The sequence below is a fragment of the Monodon monoceros genome, unplaced genomic scaffold, assembly GCF_005190385.1.
Source record: "Monodon monoceros isolate NGI ecotype Baffin Bay Population unplaced genomic scaffold, NGI_Narwhal_1 Super_Scaffold_5, whole genome shotgun sequence".
NCBI lineage: Eukaryota > Metazoa > Chordata > Mammalia > Artiodactyla > Monodontidae > Monodon > Monodon monoceros.
In genome coordinates this window covers 47,338,195-47,360,997 of record NW_021703782.1, presented here as the reverse complement: position 1 = coordinate 47,360,997, position 22,803 = coordinate 47,338,195, and the positions used below count along the sequence as shown (strand labels likewise).

At 34.6% G+C, this 22,803-nt stretch overlaps 1 protein-coding gene across 3 annotated transcripts in view; it reads left to right on the top strand.

The window, feature by feature from the left end:
• Positions 1-22,803, top strand: part of CNTLN (centlein) — a 336,853-nt gene that overhangs the window by 132,798 nt on the left and 181,252 nt on the right. For all 3 annotated transcript variants that reach the window (XM_029202570.1, XM_029202569.1, XM_029202571.1), the window contains exons 7-8: positions 7,715-7,877; positions 11,639-11,833. In XM_029202570.1, the coding sequence (XP_029058403.1) occupies positions 7,715-7,877; positions 11,639-11,833 (358 nt within the window). The remainder of the gene's footprint in view (positions 1-7,714; positions 7,878-11,638; positions 11,834-22,803) is intronic.

Here is a 22,803-nt window from a genome sequence, read left to right as displayed (position 1 = left end):
AGGAAAACATAGGAAGAACACTGTTTGACATAAATCACAGCAAGATCTTTTTTGATCCACCTCCTAGAGTAATGGAAATAAAAACGAAAATAAAGAAATGGGACCTGATGAAACTTAAAAGCTTTTGCACAGCAAAGGAAACTATAAACAAGATGAAAAGACAACCCTCAGAATGGGAGAAAATATTTGCAAACGAAGCAACGGACAAAGGATTAATCTACAAAATACATAAACAGCTCATGCAGCTCAATATTAAATAAACAAACAACGCAATCAAAAGATGGGCAGAATACCTAAATAGACATTTCTCCCTAAAGGACATACAAATGGGCAAAAGGCATATGAAAAGATGCTCAACATCACTAATTACTAGATATATGCAAATCAGTACTAAAATGAGGTATCACCTCACACTGGTTAGAATGGGCATCATCAGAAAATCTACAAATAACAAATGCTGGAGAGGGTGTGGAGAAACGGGAACCCTCTTGTACTGTTTGTGGGAATGTAAATTGATACAGCCACTATGGAGAACAGTATGGAGGTTCCTTGAAAAACTAAGAATTACTGTATGACCCAGCAATCCCACTAGTGGGCGTATACTCAGAGAAAACCATAATTCAAAAAGAAACATACACCCCAATGTTCATTGCAGCAATATTTACAATAGCCATATCATGGAAGCTTCCTAAATGCCCATCAACAGACGAATGGATAAAGAAGATGTGGTACATATATACAGTGGAATATCACTCAGCCATAAAACGGAACAAAATTGGGTCATTTGTAGAGACATGGATGGATCTAGAGTCTGTAATACAGAGTGAAGTAAGTCAGAAAGAGGAAAACAAATATCATATATTAATGCATATATGTGGAATGTAGAAGAATGCTAGAGATGAACTTGTTTGCAAGGCAGAAATAGAGACACAGATGTAGAGAACAAATGTATGGACACCAAAGGTGGGGGAAAGCAAGAGTCGGGGGTGGGGGTGGGATGAATTGGGATTGACATATATACACTAATATGTATAAAATAGATAACTAAGAAGAACCTGGTGTATAAAAAAATAAATAAAATTTAAATTAAAAAAACTGGAAATGAAAGATAAATACCTAGTTATTTGCCTATATATGAGTAATTAACATAGCAAGCCCCAAAAAATTTATAGAAAGATTTCTAAAATTAATACGTGGATTTAGCACACTTGGTAGATACAAGGTCAGTGTAGAAAATTCAAATGCATTTTTTATGCCAGCACAAAAATTAGGAAATAGACTTAAAAAGAATATAATTTATAATATAGGTAAAAATATGAACAGCAAATATAATGAAAGATATGTGTTACCTTTATACAGAGATCTGTAAAACATTATTGAGAGAAAGTCTAGTATGTACAGATAAATACAGAGTTCATGATTTGCAAGACTCAGTATGATAAAGATGTCTATTCTCTCCAAATAGATATTGAGATTCAGAGAAATACAAATTATCAGCAACAGGAAACTATTATTACCCCCAGGCCAGAAGGGGCAAGAAGAGAAGCTTTTACTGGATCTCTGTGAGAAGTCTAGCCCGGGGAGAGAGGCTGACTAATAGAAGTATTCTTAGATACAGGAACAGAGACACTGCCAACTGTGGCTCATTGGAGAGGGAGATAGGGAAAGAAATACCTTGACCTCTTTTTCCTTTACCCTCTAATCATGGACCAGCACTTTCAGCTACTCAAATATAAACCCAGAAGAAAGGGAGCCAATGTAATGTAGTCTGTGGAAGTTGGCCTCTCAGGCTAGATTGTAGGCTAGAGTACAGAGAGTAATAGTGTAGAGATGATGAATATTGGATAAGAGAATATGTGGTGCATTCTCCATTTCTGCTCTTTTTCAGAGCTTTCCTGGACATTTATTGCTTAATTAATTTTTCCATATAAACTTAAGGTTAAACTGGCTTATTTCTTGTTTGCTATTTTATTATGGCATCAAATTTAAAAGCAAACAAGGAGAATTGCCCTCTTGATGATGTCAGTTTTTCTGTCCCAGAGTATGGGAGTGCCATTACATTTGTTTCAGTACCTTTCTGTCCTTATGAAATGTTTTGTTCCTTATGCTGGTTTTGACCTTTCTTCTTAAATTTTTATTCCTAGCTCTTTCATGGTTTTTGTTACTGTTTTAAATGGAATCTTTCTTTCCCCTATAGTTTCCTAGTGATTTTCCTTTTATTGTTGTTTTTGCTGTGCTATTCTGTTTTGATGTGCTATGATTTGGTAGGTAAAGTGTCCAACAAAGTTATTTTGATTTTACTGTGAATTGTACTTTTTACTTTTTTCTGTATAATATGTTTTGCCTTGAGTTTTAATTCCTCTGAAATTAATATTGCTTTTCTTTTTGGGGGGTTATATGGTAACAAACTAAGTACATAATTGTTTAGGTATAATGATACATGTGAATTATAAGAAAATACATGTAGTACGGAAAAGTACAAAGAATATAGAGGGAAAAAATTAGAGTTAAAATACAACCCCAGAGGAATAATAGCCATTAAAATCTTATTAGAATCATTCTATATTTTTCTCAACACATATTTATAGATTGAAGAGTAGGTAAACAAGTTCTTAGATAAAAGGGACTGTATTGAACATTTTTGTTTGTTTGTTTTTGGCTGCATCGGGTCTTCGTTGCAGCACATGGGATCTTCGTTGTGGCATGTGGACTTCTTAGTTGAAGCATGAAGCTTCTTAATTGCAACGTGCGGACTTCTTAGTTGTGGCATGAGGACTCTTAGCTGCTGCATGCACGCAGGATCTAGTTCCCTCACCAGGGATTGAACCCAGGCCCCCTGCATTGGGAGCATGGGGTCTTACCTACTGGACCACCAGGGAAGTCCCGAACATGTTTTTCTAATAAGTGATAACTTCAGTTTTTGTGATATAATGGAACAATAGACACTGAAGTGAAATTGAAAGAATTATTAAATCTCAGATAATTTTTTCTTCTCTATAAGAACCACTAACTATTTTTCTAAAGCTAAGAAAGAAATGGCATGAAAAAAACTTTGGAGGTTGATGTAATTATGTTTTTTTTTAAAAAAGACTACATTTCATCTTCAATTGGATTTGATACCCTGCTACATACACTTAGTAAAATAGGACATACATTCAACCATTTTAACTCCTTCTCATTTTGCGTCTCAGGATTTATAACCTTTATCTCCTCATGCATAACCACAGTGCCTAAAGATATTTAGACTTAGTTTTCTGTATTGCTTCAGTGCTCTTCACTAAACTTTTTACTCTTGATGTGTTTATTCCTATACTCAATTTTGATTCACCTTAAAGGCCCATTTTTACCAGGGCCTTCTCTGTTGCTGGAGTATGCTTTCTCCTCCATTAACATCAGATTTAGCCACGTGACTTATTTTGGCCTGTGGAATGAGTGTGAAAGTGATGTATATCATGTCCTGGCAAGTGTTTTAAAAGAGTCATTGCTTGAATTGCCTTTACTTTTTGCCCTCTGCCATTAGAGTGGCATATTACTAATGCCGTCTACTGCTCCAGTTTGGGTCTTAGGATAGGGGAAAGCCACATGTAATGTGAGCAAGCAAATCTTTGTTTTTGTAACAGTAAGTTTTGGGGTTTTTTTTGGTAACTGCAAAATAACCTATAGATGCTGTCTGAAACCCTTTGTCAGTCTTTGCTATCAAATTTGATGTCTAAAGGGATATTCCTAATTTATCCTATGGCTTATTCAATCCCTTAGTAAACATCACTGTAACTGAGCAATACAGTATTTTTAATCAGCTTAACATTCTTCTTCTTAATCTTAAAAAGTATTTATTTATTTTCACACACACACACACACACACACACACACACACACTGTATTTTTTTACAAGAGAGAAATAAACTGACACCAAGCATTGTAAATGGATGACCACAACAAAAGCAACAATGATTGCAATTACCAGACATGAAACACACTCATACTATGTCATAATATTGACAGAAACATAGATCAATGGAACAAGATAGAAAGCCCAGAGATAAACCCACGCATCTATGGTCAACTAATCTATGACAAAGGAGGCAAAGATATACATGGAGAAAAGACAGTGTCTTCAATAAGTGGTGCTGGGAAAACTGGACAGCTACATGTAAAAGAATGAGATTAGAACACTCCCTAACCCCATACACAAAAATAAACCCAAAATGGATTCGAGACCTAAATGTAAGACTGGACACAACATTCTTCTTGAGATGGGAAGAAGTGTCGTTGGTTCTCAGCATCATCTTAGCTCAACCTACCCTTTCACCCTTTCCTTTATTCTTTTTAATCCGTGTTTGGAGGAACTTCTCAAGTTTGAACCTACCAATTAATTTTACTTTCCATAGTTTTGGTTTGCCTCATAACTTCTCTCATTATGGATTTTAATGCTATTATGACATCTTTCTTTCTTAACAATCTTTCTTCTTTATGTTATCCTTATCATTTCATCCATTCAACAACTGTCTTATCCCATATATCCTAGAAAACAGAGGCTGAGTGAAGGTTACTGATTACTTACTTGAGAGATTCAATTCCAAGGCAGAGTGAGTGAAAGAAGAATAATCTGAGGCAGGGAAGGATAAAGAGTAATTCAAGGAAACACATCATTGTGCTGGCCACTGCTTCATGATGAGCCATGAAGAGACATCAGGTGCATTGAATTAGACACTCAGGTTGATTCTGGACAGACTATAGAAAGAAACCATGCCCTATAGCAATCCATCAGATAGAAAAAACAAAAAAGACAAAAAAACTCTTCTTGTGTTTTATCTTCCATTGATCAAAGTTTGCTGCTTATACCATGCCTGTGTTGTAGCATTTTATCCTAATCTAGAAGTGGTACAAGGAGACAAATATGCTAGGCATGCAGCTGGTTGACCTCAAGTGATGGAGCCACATAGCTGCATAAATGTTATAGGCTTAAGTGGTAGTTAATAGTCTGAGGCAGAGCAATGGACTAAGAATCTAGGAGGCTGGTGAGCTGAATCTGAAGAGGTGTATAAGATGTGTCTAAGACAACAACAAATATTTAATAGGCTACAGGAACTATGCTAGGTTGTCCATTTATAGCAGTGAGCACAAAAGTCCCTACCTTCACAGACATTTTTGTTAAGATTATCTTCACATCTTGACTTTCTATTGAGATAATTAAGAGAAGTGCAATGGTTTCTTTTTCATACATTTTCTAGACCTTTCTTATAATTCCTTCAGTAACTCCTACTCAGAGGTATAATTTTCCTCTGAGTATGCACAATAAAATTTCTTTTTTCTTAATTCTAAGTACTCCTTTTAAATAATTCCTGTTTGTTTTTCTTTACTCATTTTCAAATGAAGATAGGTCTACACAAGTTCAGTGTTTTCCAGCGGTCCAGATGTATGTTTCCAAAGCCTTATTTGCAGCTTACTTTGATACTGATCAAGTTCCACTTTCATATTTGCAACATTGTTGTACATTCTATCTCATCTACTTTTCAGATGGTGGTGTGAGAAGACACAAAGAAAGAAACATTTATACATAATATAAAATTATGCTTCCATTCCGTTTACTGAGAGTATGCCCAGAAAATAGCACAAGATGAGAGACAAGAATATGCTCTTCTCTTAGTTGATTTTTACTCCCCAACTGTCTCATAGTATGAACATCTCCCAACTCAAGTGTTTCTTCTGATTAAAGATACATATATTTTGTTCCAGATGACCCTTAAATCCAAGCCAATGACTGATTCTGGCCCTCTCTTTAAGAAAAATTATCTTCTATTATTAGAGGAGAAAGTTTTCTGTGTTTTATATTGTATTGAAAGATGATATGTATTATCTTCATCATGTCTCCTTTCTAAACGCAACATTTACTTAGGTCTCTTGGCTAACACATATCTTGGCTATCTATGCTGATGGAATTTTATTCTACAGCTACTGCCTATCTCCTTTGATAATTCTTGCCAGTGTTATTCTTGAAAAATGACAATACTCAGCAAGAATCATTACTATGTGTCTCTTCTCTCCCTCTCTTGTATTATATTTTCTCAAGGCACGTACCATTATTGATTCTCTTCTTTCCCTTCCCCCATTTTTGGACTATTATTTTCTACAGGTTTCAGTTTTTTGAATAGTTACCGAAAAAAAGTGCTATAGTCTAAGTTTGTGTCCACCCAAAATTCATATGTTGAAATTCTAATGCCTAATGTGATGGCATTAGGAGGTGGGGTCCTTAAGGAGGTGCTTCGCTTATGAGGGTAGAACCCTCTTGTAAAAAAGACCTCTCAGAGCCCCCGAGTGCCTTCCACCGTGTGAGGACGTAACAATAAGTGTGCAACCTGGAAGAGGGTCCTCACTTGACTATGCTGGCAGTTTGATCTCTAACTTCCAGCCTCCCCAACTGTGAGAAATAACTTTCTGGTTTTTGTAAACTACCTAGTCTGTGCTGGTTTTGTTATATCAAAAGGACGAAGGCAGATGGTGTATGTACATCTATCTATGTGGGTTCAGGGGTTTCTGTTGTATCTGGAGAACATTAATATTCTAAACCTGTAAAAGAGCAGAGTTCCGGAATTCCCTGGTGGTCCAGTGGTTAGGACTCGGCGCTTTCACTGCTGTGGCCTGGGTTCAATCCCTGGTCAGGGAACCGAGATTCTGCAAGCCATGTGGCAAGGCAAAAAAAATAAAATAGAAATTAAAAATAAATAAGTAAGCAGAGCTCATTTCTCCCATATTAATATTCATCCATGTTCAACAACTGTCTGCATATCTTTTATGTTTCTTCTTTCTTTTAAGATTTATCTTATGTGAATGAATCACCAGTTTGATGTTATAAGTAAAGAAAAGTCTCCATTAAAAATAGTCTCCAAAATATATACTATAATGTATACTTCTGTGAAATACATCTCTATAAATATCTTTCTCTTCAAATTTATTTTACAACATATTTTCCAGTTTTATATGACCTGTATCACACAGGATTCACCACCACAGGAATCTGGAAACCTCTATCCCAGAGGTGTGGTTTTCCTGGACCCTTAGGGCCATGAAGACTGTCACTCCAGTTCATTTGTCCTTCTACTTACCAAATTTACCCTGGGTGGGTTGCAAGGAGTGATTTCACCTTGTATTGCTCTCCTTCCTTCTGACAAAAAACCTCATCATTTCCTTCAAGATGGGTTAGAGGAGTCACAGGAATCCCAGCCTAGGCCCCTGAGGTGACAAACTAGTGGTGCTTTAAGGAACTTTTGTTTGAAAACTTAATTTACCTTTTGGGATTCTTTTTAATACATTTAAGTTTCTATATAATATAAAATGAAAGGTTGAGTTACCCTGTATTCAGAACTATCTGATAGTTGGCATCAGTGCTTATTAATTCTTGGAACTGAAGTGTAACTTAATTTCAATAAGAAGGTGGTAGTATGACTGTATATCCAGGGTTTTTATTACTATCAAGCTATAAAAGAAAATTGATAAGTATTTGGCTTTGAAAGTCATAGTAGTTCTATCAATACTTTCTAGGTGTATGTGATAAATATTAAATACTTCATATGTTATTTCTCTTGTTAATATGTTTGCCTGCAGTAAAAAATAATAGATGAAAAAACTGGAGGCCGATCTATAACTTTAGATGAACAAAATTATTTAACTAAGATGATCTTTATTCATGCTTCTCTCTATTGCTTGCTTTGCACAGGAAGGAGTTGCAGGAGCTGCAGAATCTGTACAAACAGAACAGTGCACATACAGCACAGCAAGCAGAACTGATCCAGCAGCTTCAGCTTCTGAATATGGACACACAGAAGGTACTGAGGAACCAGGAAGATGTTCACACAGCTGAAAGTATATTGTATCAAAAAGTACGCTTTTATTCTGTCATAAAAATGTAAATTTATATGTGTGAACTTATAAAAATATATAGAATTCAAGTTTTTGCACATTTCAGTATTGCTTTATTACTCCCTTTTATATTGCTTCTTCAAAATTAAAAATGAAATATGATTCAATTTGGTAATATTCAAAATTATGTGAGTATTTTTATGGCTGTTAAGGCCGAAACATTTAAAATATACATGCAAATTTATTCTGTAGGATATTGTTTTTATAAATTGGTGTTTTGATATCTACTGTGAAACATACTAGAACTGTAGTCCTCAAACCAGGAAGGATTTGGAGAATGGGATTATTCAGCCTTCTATGATGAGAAATTATTCAACAAGTATGATTCTAGTTTATGACCTAAAGCAGTCTTTCAGTTATAGAATTTGCACATTATTTTATTGGCAAATCTGCACAAACACAAATGGGTATGCTGATGAGGTCTTTACGATCAATATTTTCCAAGGATTTTTCTCTTTATTTTGTGTGTTTCTTTTAAGTAGTCATTTTACTTTACAGTTGTTTAAGGAGCCCCTCAAGAAGGCTTACCCAGCTATTTAGGTATGCTGACACAGTAGCAATACTTAAAGCTAGTAATTAAAAAACACTTTTATTGAATTCTTTATGTTTTGTGTGGTGTACATATTTATAGAAATAATTTATTTTCTACACAGATCAACCCTATGAGATAGATGTTATTTCCTCTTAATAGTTGAGGCAGCCAAGGCTTAGAGAGGTTAAATGGTGCAGTCTATGTTATTTGGGGATTATTTCTGTCTAAACTTACTCTTCTCCTAAAAAAGCACTGTGGAAATTCAACATCTATAATTAATATGAAATAAATAACTATTAAGTAAACTTTAAACACATACTTTCAAATGATGCTTTGTAACTGTGGTTTTTCGACTAAATTCTGTGTTTCCTTCGAGTTTCTGTCACGACAAGGATGACACCAAGCATCAGGGTAGTGTGCATCCTCTCCACTTTGAATAGAACAGCTCCACCTTTTTGTTTTATACAGTGGGATTGCCCATTATGCTTTTGTTTCTAAACCAGACTCCGTTGCTAAATTGACTTGAAAAATTGGACCTTATTAGTAACTTTAACTCTTTTCTCTTTTTCACTGTGTAGGTATTTAACGCAAACCTTTCTTTCTCTTTCTTGATTTTTGCTTGAAAGTCCCTAACCCATGGCAAGTTATATTAAAATATGTCTTTAGGGTTGCTTGTTGTTAAAGTTCATAACTCTTTTCTCTCATGTGCAAATACTTTGCTGTTTCTCCTCTCAGTTAGCAAGAGAGAACTTGGTAAGGTGGAAGAAAAAGGCAGTGTTTCCTTTGCTGTTTACTTTTTCAATCTTTTGTTCTAAGATTCCTTTTTCAGCTTTGCTTAACTTAAAATTTAAGATAAATTGTTTCAGCCTTAATTCTACTTTTTGGTTGATCCTCCTTAGCAGCCTTTGCAGAGAGCAACCATTTTTTTAATACCCTACCTGAGAACTTTTGTAGATTCTGTATCATTTCAAACAACTGAATACTTAAACATTTTTATTTGAAGTGATTATTACCAAAGTAATACATGCTTGTGATAAATTTTCAAAAAATTCAGAAGCGTATAAAAAAATAAAGTTCTCTGCCCTCCTGCCTGAAGCCATTGCCCCAGACTTTACTGCTCTTAATATTTGAGAGTGTATCCTAGAGTCCCTCTAGAAGAACAGAATATTTTAAAATTATTTCATCTTTTTAATTATATAAGAATCACATAAATATATTATTATAAAAATTTGAAATGATATAGAAGTACTGATAATGCTAATATAACAGATTTGAGTTCTCTTCCACTCATCCCAGTTCATTTCATTCCCCTCCCCAGGGGTAATCATCTGAGTAGTCATTCCAGACCTTTTCATGCATTATATACTGTGTCTGTGTACATATACACATATCACCAATCTAGGTATCTTACATTTTTAATATTAATTAATTTATCCTATCCTTACTGTTCGTTAACTTGCTGTTTTCAAATAATATGCCTTGAGTATATTTCCATGACAGTATGTATAGCTCTTGCTCTCCTCTTCCTCCCCATGCTCCAACAGAAACATGTAAAGTACAGCGTGGATTTACCAGAGTATAATTTGATTACTGAGGTCTCCCTCCTCAACTTTTTTTTATAAACTTCAGAAGGAGGCATTCCACATCTCTTCCACGGTGTCAGTTTTCCCTACTGGATCATTTCTAACCACATAAAAACATGCTGTTGTGTCTCTGATCTGCATGGAATACCAAAACAATTAAGCAACAACAAAAAACCTGGCTTGACCTTACTATATTCCTTTCCTTCCCTTCCTTTCTTTCCTTTTCCAGCAATATTCCTTGCAAGAGTTAACTTGTCTCAAAGTTCTCTTCTTCCATTCTCTTTTGAACCTATTCCAATCAAGTTTTTGCCCCTTTCACTCCACTAAAATTTCTCTTTGCAGAATCATTTGTGACTCCCATATTGCTGAATTCAGTAATCTTCTAGCAGTCTTCATCTTACCTCACTTACCAGCAACATTGTCACAGTCGATGACTCTATCCTTTGAAACCCTTTTTTTTCCTTCTGGCTTACAGCATATCACAGTTGTGTGGTTTTCTTCTTTCAGTTTCTAGCTGTTTCTTTTCTGTTGCTTTCTAGTCTTCCTTAGTCACCCTGTCCTCTAAATGTTAAAATGTTCCAAGCCAAAATCTTAGGACCTCTTTTTTTCCCCTCTCTTTAAATTCATACCCTAGTTGATTTTATCTACTCACCTAGGCTTTCAAAACCATACTGTCTATATGCTGATCACTCCCAGATTTGATTATCTGCTCTGGATCTCTTCCCTGAACTCTAGGAAAGAGTATATCTAATCGCCTACTTAGCATCTTTTAACTTGATGCCTAACGGGCATCTCAGACTTCACATGTTCAAAACTAAGCTATTGTTTGCCCTGCCTTCAGAGGGTGTCTGGAATCCTACTACTTCCCACTACCCCTGCTGTGACCACTAACTTGCATTACCTGAATGTTTGCAGTAGTTTCCTACTTCGTTTCTTTGCTCCTGACCTTACCCACTTTGAGTTCATTCTTAACATAGATGCCAGAATGTTCTTGCTAAAACTTAGTCAAATCAGGTCATTCCTCTCTTAAATTACCCCCACTGGTTTCTTGTCTGATTAAAAGTAAAAGCCGAAGTCCTTACTACAACCTGTGAGACTCTACATGATCTGGCTCTGCATTACCCCTCTGATCTCATCTTTGCCTTCGCTTCTTAATCTCTCTGCTTTGGGCACATTTAACTTTGTTTTTTCACTTGAACATACCAGGTATTCTTCACCCTCAAGGTCTTTGCACTGGGTTCCACTGCCTGAAATCTCTTCGCCCAGTTATCTGCATAGATGACCTTTTTACTGCCTTTCTTCTTCACCTCTCACAGCTTAAATCCGTTCTTTATCATGAAGATTAATATAGCTAGCTTAAAATGTTTGCACCCCTGTATTACAACTGGCCAATAGAACATCTTGTCTTTTTAACGTCAGTTGGAGTTTTGTATTGGTATGTGATTATATCATTTAGTTTCCCATATGTTTTTATATTGTTTTTCCTCTTAGACTATTAAAATAACTTGAGGGCAATGAGTATGTCATATATAGACCATATGTATAAATATATAGACATAACTATTTTATTGATTATTAATAAATTTGGATATATGTTTTGAAACAGCTTTACAATGAGTTACATATTTGGTTTGAAACTACAAAATCAAGTGAAGCTATGCTCCGACAAAGTGTTGTTAATCTTCAGGATAAGCTATTTCAAAAAGAGCGGGAAAACGCTAAATTAAAAGAAAAGCTTCAGGAGTCACAAGGAGCACTCTATCCTTTACCACAAGAATGTGATTCAGACCACTCAGAACAGGTAAGACATTTTCTAAAAATGTTACCCAGTATAATATCATATTAAATTTTCTAGTATAATTGACTAAAACACAAAAATTGAATAAATTTGCATATATTAGAATATAAGTGTGGCAGATTTATGTTGTGCTGTTTTTTGTACTCTGTAGACATAAATATTATATACAATCTGGATTCATATAGAAATGCATATAGAAACACAGGGTGTATCTGTATAGTTATTGGGATGAAACATTTGGCTGATATATGATAATGAAGAGGAAATTAATAGGTCATGTCCATTTCGAGACGTTTTATTGAATGGGGTAATGGAATGAAAAGAGTATTGAATAGAAAGTCGCATAAAAGTACTTGCCATAATTCCTGGTATGTGGTAGTTAATACCATTTAGTCCCAGTTGTATCACTATCTTGATATATGATTTTGGACAGATCAGTTGACGTTTCTACCTATTCTTGTCCTATTAAGTGAGGTAGTACAAATGTATAGATAAATATGCAGATTCAGGATTCAAATAAACCTGGGATCAAATTATAGCTTTGCCTGTGAGCTTTGTGAACTTGAGCAAATTTCTTAACCCTTTAGCCAAAGTTTCTTCACAAATAAAATGTTGATATTAATAGTATCTTTGTCATAAGAGTTTTGTGAGGATTAATGAGGTATAATGCATGTCAAATGCAGAACCTGTCACATAGAAAATATCCAGTGGTACCTCTTTTAGATGATTTTCAAGGTAACTGTCATCTCTAAATATGTATTATAAAACAATCTTATTCCTATAAAGTTATTTGTTTTTAAGGCACTCAGTACTTCTTTAAGTGTTAGAATTTAAAGAAATGAAATTAACACAAGTACGTAATTGGGAGCTTAAATGTTTATTAATGATCCTTTAACTTTAATGATCCAGTAAATTTTCAACCCAGCATATTTTGTCTTGCTAACAACTCAAACATAAGATTTTTTAATTTGTATTGTATTATATTGAATTTTTTGGACATCAGGTGCACAGAATCGGGTTAGTCATAAGATTTGTATCATGGGGCTTCCCTGGTGGCGCAGTGGTTGAGAGTCCGCCTGCCAACACGGCAGGGAACACGGGTTCGTGCCCCGGTCCAGGAGGATCCCACATGCCGCGGAGCGGCTAGGCCCGTGAGCCATGGCCACTGAGCCTGCGCGTCTGGAGCCTGTGCTCCGCAACGGGAGAGGCCACAACAGTGAGAGGCCCGCGTACCGCAAAAAAAAAAAAAAGATTTGTATCATGACACAGTATTATGTTACATGCATATTTATTTTAATTGTTACTTTTTTGTTATAATAAACACTGTTGGTCCCACCAACTAATTCAAGGGTAGGAAATTACTAATAACTTATATCTACTTGTATCCTTCACCCTTTACTGGTACCGTGATTCTCTCACCAGAGGTAACTACTGAACTATTGATCATTTTGATTATTTTTTAGAAAGTTTTATCTCATATAAATTTATGAGGAAATAGAATATTGTTTAGTTTTGCCATTTATAAAAATGTATCAAATTGTATTGTTTCCTGGGATTTGGCAATTTTGACTCATCACTGTGTTAAGATTCATCTATGATGTTTTGTATAACTTCATTTATTTTGACTGATATAAAATATTCTGTTATATGTGATTATATCATAACTACTTGTCCATTCATTTGTAGATGAGTATTAGGGTTATTTCCAGTTTTTTGCTGTTACGAATAATGCTGCAATTGACATTTTTGTACATGATTCTTAGTACACACCTGCATGCATTTTTGTGGATTAACTATCTCAGAATGGAAGTCCTAGGTCTAGGGTGTGAAAATGTAAACTTTCACAAAATACTGGTCACTTATTTTTCAAAGTGGTTTTCATCAATTTTAGTCATATCAACAATGCATTTGGCTGTATTTCCTACAATTACTAGTCAAGTGAGTGCCCTCCTCTGCAAAATGTCTATTTATGTCTTTTATCCATTCTTGTAGATTTTTTTCTTATTGATTTGTAAAAGTTCTTTAAATGTCCTTGATACTAATCTCTAGTAAGTTGAATATGTGGCAAGTATCTTCTCTCAGGGTGTACCTTGTCTTTTCATTTTCTTTAACATGTCATATGATAAACAGAAATTCTTAATTTTAATTTAGAAAATTTAATCTTTTATACTTAGTGCTCTTTTAAGAAATTCTTCCCTACCCCAAATATGGAAATATTTGCACCTCTGTTTCCTTCAAAAAGTTTTAAAGCTTTGTTTATGTCATTTATGTTCATAATTCATTCAGAATTGTATTTCACATACAGTATAAGGTAAGGATCCATTTTTATTTATTTATTTTTCCCCAAATAGTAGCCAGTTTTTCCAAATCAACCCATTGGATGATCCACTTTTTTTCTTGTGTAGTGCTGGGCTACCTCTATCATATATCCTAGTTCAGTATATTGAGTTTCTTTCTAGACTCTTTTCTCTGTATTCCTGGATAATGTTACATCATCTTAATCAGTATAGCTTCATAGTAAGTCTTTATATTTGGTAGATTACTTTCTTACTGTTCTGTAAAGTGTCTTGGCCATGTTGGCACTTAGCACTATAACTTTAAGGATAATTTAGTTTCATGAAAACACTTGAAATTTTTTGTAAACGATTTTATTGAAGTGTAACATACAAATACTAAAGTGTACAAACCTTAAGTGTTTAACTCAATGACGTTTCACAAATTGAACACATCCATATAAATACCACTCAGATCAATATGTAGAATATTACCAGTATTCAGTAAACCCCCATAATGTTCCTAATTAGTGGCTACCCCTACAATGTAACCAGCTTTGTCTTCTATCATCATTGATTAGTTTTGCTTCTTTTTGAAACTTACAGTATTTTACCTTTAAACACTCTATATGCTATGGGGGTTTTTTGTAAATGTCGTTTATCGTATTAGGAAGTTCCCATCTATTCACAGTTTGAAAGCTTTTTCATGAACAGGTATTGATTGTATACAATGTCTTTTAAGATGACACTAGGGTTTTTCTCATGTATTCTGTTAACATGGTTATTACATTAATTGTTTTTCAATTATTAATTCAGTTTTGTATTCTTTGAAATAAACCTAACTTTGTTGTAATGTTTTATTATTTTCATATTGCTGGATTCAATTGGCTAATATTTTTCTTAGGATTTTTACATCTATATTTATGAGGGATATTGGGCTGTACTTTTCCTTTCTTGAATGTTTCTTGTTAGATTTTATCAAGGTGATGCTGGTGTCCTAATATGAATTGCAAAGTATTCTCTCTTTTTTACTTCACTAGAAGAGTTTGTATAAAACATATTTCTTTCTTATTAAACACTGAATGCTCTCCTTCTAACATAAGGAACAAGTCAGTTATATTCAACATTGTACTGGAGATTCTAACTAGTACAGTAAGGCAAGAAACAAATAAAATCATGCTGATTAGAAATAAGGAAGTAAAACTCTTTTTATTCACAGAACCTGAGCATCCGTATACAAAGTGTACTGAATCTATGATGAAACAACTAGAAATAGTAAGAAAATTTAGCAGTGTTGCAAGATACCATCAATTTACAAAAGTCAATTATATACCTAAATATTAGAAACAAATAATTAGAAATTGAAATCGAAAAAGATTTGATAAGAATCAAATCTTTGATTCTTATCTTTGATAAGAATCATTATTCTTATTCTTTGATAAGAATATCAAAACTTGTGTAATAATTAAGGATAAATTTGATAAAATATGAAAAGTACAAAACATACCAGAGGGAAATTAAAAGACATATATGTAAGTGGACAGCTAGGCCAAGTTCATGAATCAGAAGATACAATGTTGTCAAAATGTCAGTTTTCCCCAAATTGATCTATTTACTATGTAATCCCAATCAAAATTCCAGAAAGCTATAGTTTTTAGATAAATACAAGCCAATTCTAAAATTTATAAAAGGGACCTAAAAGAGCAAAATTAAGTACTGGGTTAGCGAAAAAGTTCATTTGGGTTTTTCTATAAGATGTTATGGAAAACCCTGAACGAACTTTTTGACCAACCAAATAGTAAAAAATAAAGTTGGAGGACTTAACACTACCCAATTTTGAGACCTATTTATCAAGCTAAAAAAGAAAAAATGGTGTGGTATTGGCGTAATGATTGACAAAATAATTGTTATAACAGAATAGAGTCCAGAAAAATACCCACTAATACATGTCGCTGTATAGTACCTCTTGAAATGCGGGTACTGCAAGTCACTTTGTTCTTTTTCAAGGATGCTCTGTAGACTCTTGCTCTACTGCTTTTTTATAGAACTTTTAGTATTAGCTTGTCAACTTTACAAATAAATATTCAGTTAGAAATGTTTCTAATTTCCCTTGTAATTTTCTTTTTGCCCCTTTGGTTATTAGAAAATGTGTTATTTACTTTTGAAATGTTTGTGTTTTTTCCTTGTATATCTTATTTTTATTCACTTCTAATATACTTCCATTATGGTCAGAGATAGTGTTCTATAAGATTACTGTATTTGGAAATTTATTGAGACTTGTTGTATGGTCCAGCATATAGTTTTGATGAATGTACTATTTATACCTGAAAATAATTTTTAATCTGCAGGTATTGACTGGGGTGTTCCTTAAATATCGATATTAATTTTGTCATTGTGGTTGACAGTGTTCAGATCTTCTGTCTTTAGTGATTTTTATCCTTAGTTTTTAAATCAGTTTTGCTATCAGTTGCTGAGAGAGGTGTTAAAATCTTCCAGTATGATTGTAGATTTTTCTGTTTTCCCTTTAGTTTGTCAACTTTTGCTTCATGTATTTTAAAACTGTTTTATTAGGGGCATACATATTTATGATTGTCATTTCTTTCTAATTAAATGAACCTTTTGCTATTGTAAAATGTCACTTTTAACTATAATAATATTCTGTTGACTTGAAATCCAATTTTATGATGTTAATATAGCCAATCAGTCTCTTTAATGGTTACATTTTCCATGGGAGGATTACCTTTTTCTTAGTCTTTAAATTTCCATCTATAGGTGTCTTAATATTTAAAGTGTGTATACAGAGTAAGATTCTGTTTTTATTCATTCTGACAATTTCTTCCATTTCATTGCAGCATTAGTGCACTTAAATTTAATTATTAATATGGTTGGGTTTAGGTGCACCATCTTACCATTTGTTTTCCATTTGTCCTATTTTTTGTTCCTCTGTTCCCATTTCCTTCCTTTTCCTGGATTAATTGACTGTTTATATATTTTTAAAAAGCAATTTAAAAACATCACTTTTCTGTCTTCTGGACTCCACTGTTTCTCACAGTATCACTGGAAATTTGTTTCATTTTTCACTTAAATGTGATGTGTCAGTTTTGGCTGGCTTTTTTCCTGAATATTTAACCTTTGGTTTTAAGCACTTTAACTGTGATGTTCCCAAGTATGATTTTCATTGTAGTCATCCTTCTTGCAGTTTGATAAGCTTCTTTTTTTTTTTTTTTAAGGTTAGACTTTATTTATTATCCATTTTCTATTTCTATTTCCTGGGGATTTAAATAAATTTTTAAACATCTTTATTGGAGTATAATTGCTTTACAGTATTGTGTTAGTTTCTAATATATAACAAAGTGAATCAGCTATATGTATACATATATCCCCATATCCCCTCCCTCTTGTGTCTCCCTCCCACCCTACCTATCCCACCCCTTTAGGTGGTCACAAAGCACTGAGCTGATCTCTCTGTGCTATGCAGCTGCTTCCCACTAGCTATCTATATTACATTTGGTAGTGTATATATGTCAGTGCTACTCTTTCACTTCATCCCAACTTACCTTTCCCGCTCCCCATGTCCTCAAGTCCGTTTTCTACATCTGCATCTTTATTCCTGTCCTGCCCCTAGGTTCATCAGAACCATTTTTTTTTTAAGATTCCATATGTATGTGTTAGCATACAGTATTTGTTTTTCTCTTTCTGACTTACTTTGCTCCATATGACAGACTCTAGGTCCATCCACCTCACTACAAATAAGTCAATTTCGTTTCTTTATCTGATGGAGTAATATTCCATTGTATATATGTGCCACATCTTCTTTATCCATTCATCTTTCAGTGGACACATAGGTTGCTTCCATTTCCTGGCTATTGTAAATAGTGCTGCAGTGAACATTGTGATACATGATACTTCTTGATACTTTTCTCAGGGTATATGCCCAGTAGTGGGATTGCTGGGTCATATGGTAGTTCTATTTTTAGTTTTTAAGGAACCTCCATACTGTTCTCCATAGTGGCTATATCAATTTACTTTCCCACCAACAGTGCAAGAGGGTTCCCTTTTCTCCATACCCTCTCCAGCATTTATTGTTTGACATTTTTTGATGATGCCATTCTGACTGGTGTGAGGTGATACCTCATTGTAGTTTTGATTTGCATTTCTCTAATGATTAGTGATGTTGAGCAGCTTTTCATGTGCTTCTTGGCCATCTGTATGTCTTCTTTGGAGAAATGTCTATTTAGGTCTTCTGCCCATTTTTGGATTGGGTTGTTTGTTTTTTTAATATTGAGCTGCATGAGCTGTTTATATATTTTGGAGATTAATCTTTTGTCCGTTGCTTCATTTGCAAATATTTTCTCCCATTCTGAGGGTTGTCTTTTCATTTTGTTGATGGTTTCCTTTGCTGTGCAAAAGCTTTTAAGTTTCATTCGGTCCCATTTGTTTATTTTTGGTTTTATTTCTCTTACTCTAGGAGGTGGTCAAAACGGATCTTGCTGTATTTATGTCATAGAGTGTTCTGCCTATGTTTTCCTCTAAGAGTTTTATAGTGTCTGCCCTTACATTTAGGTCTTTAATCCATTTTGAGTTTATTTATGTATATGGTGTTAGGAAGTGTTCTAATTTCATTCTTTTACATATAGCTGTCCCGTTTTCCCAGCACCACTTATTGAAGAGGATTTCTTTTCTCCATTGTATATTCTTGCCTCCTTTGTAAAAAAAATATGGTAACCATATGTGCGAGGGTTTGTCTCTGGGCTTTGTATCCTGTTTTATTGATCTATATTTCTGTTTTTGTGACAGTACTATACTGTCTTGATTATTGTAGCTTTGTAGTATACTCTGAAGCCCAGTAACCTGATTCCTCCAGCTCTATTTTTCTTTCTCAAGATTGCTTTGGCTATTCGGGGTCTTTTGTGTTTCCATACAAATTGTGAAATTTTTTGTTCTAGTTCTGTGAAAAATGCCATTGGCAATTTGATAAGGATTGCATTAAATCTGTAGATTGTTGTGGCTAGTATAGTCATTTTCACAATGTTGATTCTTCCAATAAAAGAACATGGTATATCTCTCCATCTGTTTGTATCATCTTTAATTTCTTTCATCAGTGTTATATAGTTTTCTGCATATAGATCTTTTGTCTCCTTAGGTAGGTTTATTCCTAGGTATTTGATTCTTTTTGTTGCAGTGGTAAATGGGATTGTTTCCTTAATCTCTCTTTCAGATTTTTCATCATTAGTGTATAGGAATGCAAGAGATCTTTGTTTGTTAATTTTGTATCCTGCTAGTTTACCAGATTCATTGATTATTAGCTCTAGTAATTTTCTGGTAGCATCTTTAGGATTCTCTATGTATAGTATCATGTCATCTGCAAATAGTGACAGTTTTACTTCTTTTCTGATTTGGATTCCTTTTTTTCTTTTTCTTCTCTGATTGCTGTGGCTAAAACTTCCAAAACTATGTTGAATAAAGTGGTGAGAGTGGAACCTTGTCTTGTTCCTGATCTTAGGGGAAATGGTTTCAGTTTTTCACATTGAGAACGATGTTGGCTGTGGGTTTGTCATGGCCTTTATTACGTTGAGGTAGCTTTCCTCTATGCCTACTTTCTGCAGAGTTTTTATCATAAATGGGTGTTGAATTTCATTGAAAGCTTTTTGTGCATCTATTCAGATGATTGTATGGTTTTTATCCTTCAATTTTTTTAAATGGTGTATCACATTGATTGATTTGTGTATTTTTTTTTTTTTTTTGCGGTACGCGGGCCGGACGCGCAGGCTCCAGACGCGCAGGCTCAGCGGCCAAGGCTCATGGGCCCAGCCGCTCCACAGCATGTGGGATCTTCCCGGACCAGGGCACGAACCCGTGTCCCCTGCATCGGCAGGCGGACTCTCAACCACTGCACCACCAGGGAAGCCCTGATTTGCGTATTTTTAAGAATCCTTGAATTCCTGGGATAAACCCCACTTGAGCATGGTGTATGATCCTTTTAATGTGCTGTTGGATTCTAAAATTTGCTAGTATTTTGTTGCAGATTTTTGCATCAATGTTCATCAATGGTATTGGCCTGTAGCTTTCTTTTTTGTGACATCTTTGTCTGGTTTTGGTTTCAGGGTGATGTTGGCCTTGTATAATGAGTTTGGGAGTGTTCCTCCCTCTGCTATAGTTTGGAAGAGTTTGAGAGGATAGGTGTTAGCTCTTCTCTAAATGTTTGATAGAACTCGCCTGTGAAGCCATCTGGTCCTGGGCTTTTATTTATTGGAAGATTTTTAATCACAGTTTCAATTTCATTACTTGTGATTGGTCTGTTTATATTTTCTGTTTCTTGCAGGTCCAGTCTCAGAAGGTTGTGCTTTTCTAAGAAGTCCATTTCTTCTAGGTTGTCCATTTTATTGGCATATAGTTGCTTGTAGTAATCTCTCATGATTCTTTGTATTTCTACAGTGTCAGTTGTTACTTCTCCTTTTTCATCTCTAATTTGTTTATTTGAGTCTTCCCCCCTTTTTTCTTGATGAGTCTGGCTAGTGGTTTATCAATTTTTTTTAAGGTTTTATTTTTTTATTTTTTGGCTGCATTGGGTCTTCGTTGCTGTGCATGGGCTTTGTCTAGTTACAGTGAGCAGGGGCTACTCTTTGTTGCGGTGTGTGGCCATCTTATTGTGGTGGCTTCTCTTGTTGTGAAGCATGGGCTGTAGGCATGCAGGCTTTAGTAGTTGTGGCACACAGTCTCAGTAGTTGTGGCTCACGGGCTTAGTTGCTCCGCAGCATGTGGGATCTTCCCAGACCAGGACTCAAACCCGTGTCCCCTGCATTGGCAGGTGGATTCTTAACCATCTGTGCCACTAGAGAAGTCCTAATGGTTTATCAATTTTCTTTATCTTCACAACGAACCAGCTTTTAGTTTTATTGATCTTCGCTATTGTTTTCTTCATTTCTTTTTCATGTATTTCTGACCTGATCTTTATGATTTCTTTCCTTCTGCTAACTTTGGGTTTTTTTTTTTGTTCTTCTTTCTCTAACTGCTTTAGGTGTAAGGTTAGGTTGTTTATTTGAGATTTTTCTTGTTTCTTGAGGTAGGATTGTATTGTTGTAATCTTCCCTCTTAGAACTGCTTTTGCTGCATCCCATGGTTTTTGGGTCGTCATGTTTTCATTGTCATTTCTTTCTAGGTATTTTTTGATTTCCTCTTTTATTTCTTCAGTTGTCTCTTGGTTATTTAGTAGTATATTGTTTAGCCTCCATGTCTTTGTATTTTTTACAGTGTTTTTCCTGTAATAGATATCTAGTCTCATAGTGTTGTGGTTGGAAAAAGATACTTGATACGGTTTCAATTTTCTTAAATTTACCAAGGTTTGATTTGTGACCCAAGATATGATCTGTCCTGGAGAATGTTCCATGAGCAGTAGAGAAGAAAGTGTATTCTGTTGTTTATGGATGAACTGTCTTATAAATATCAATTAAGTCCATCTTACTTAATGTGTCATTTAAAGCTTGTGTTTCCTTATTTATTTTCATTTTGGGTGATTTTCCCATTGGTGAAAGTGGGGTGTTAAAGTCTCCTACTGTTATTGTGTTACTGTCGATTTCCCCTTTTATGGCTGTTAACATTTGTGTTATGTATTGAGATTCTCCTATGTTGGGCGCATAAATATTTACAATTGTTATATCTTTTTCTTGGATTGATCCCTTGATCATTATGTAGTGTCCACTTTGTCTCTTGTAATAGTCTTTATTTTAAAGTCTATTTTGTCTGATGTGAGAATTGCTACTCCAGCTTTCTTCCGAATTCCATTTGCATGGAATATCATTTTCCATCCACTCACTTTCAGTCTGTATGTATCCCTAGTTGTGAATTGGGTCTCTTGTAGACAGCGTATATACAGGTCTTGATTGTGTATCCATTCAGCCAGTCTCTGTCTTTTGGTTGACGTATTTAATCCATTTACATTTAAGGTAATTATCAATATGTTACTTCCTATTACCATTTTCTTAATTGTTTTGGTTTTGTTGTTGTAGGTCTTTTCCTTCTCTTGTGTTTTCTGCCTAGAGAAGTTCCTTTAGCATTTCTTGTAAGGCCGGTTTGGTGTTGTTGAATTCTCATAGCTTTTACTTGTCTTTAAAGGTTTTAATTTTTCCATCAAATCTGAATGAGATCCTTGCTAGGTAGAGTAATCTTGGTTGTAGGTTTTTCCCTTTCATCACTTTAAATATGTCCTGCCACTTCATTCTGGCTTGCAGAGTTTCTGCTGAAAGATCAGCTGTTAACCTTATGGGGGATTCCCTTCTTTGTTATTTGTCGCTTTTCCCTTGCTGCTTTCAATATTTTTTCTTGTATTTAATTTTTGATAGTTTGATTAACATGTGTCTTGGCACGTTTCTTCTTGGATTTATCCTGTATGGGACTCCCTGTGCTTCCTGGATTTGATTGACTATATTTCCTTCCCATATTAGGGAAGTTTTCAACTATAATCTCTTCAAATATTTTCTCATTCTCTTTCTTTTTCTTTTCTTCTGGGACCCCTATCATTTGAATGTAGGTACATTTAACGTTGTCCCAGTGGCCTCTGAGAATGTCCTCAATTCTTTTCATTGTTTTCTGTGTATTCTGCTCTATGGCAGTTATTTCCTCTATCTAATCTTTCAGGTCACTTATGTGTTCTTCTGCCTGTTATTCTGCTATTGATTCCCTCTAGAGAATTTTTAATTTCAT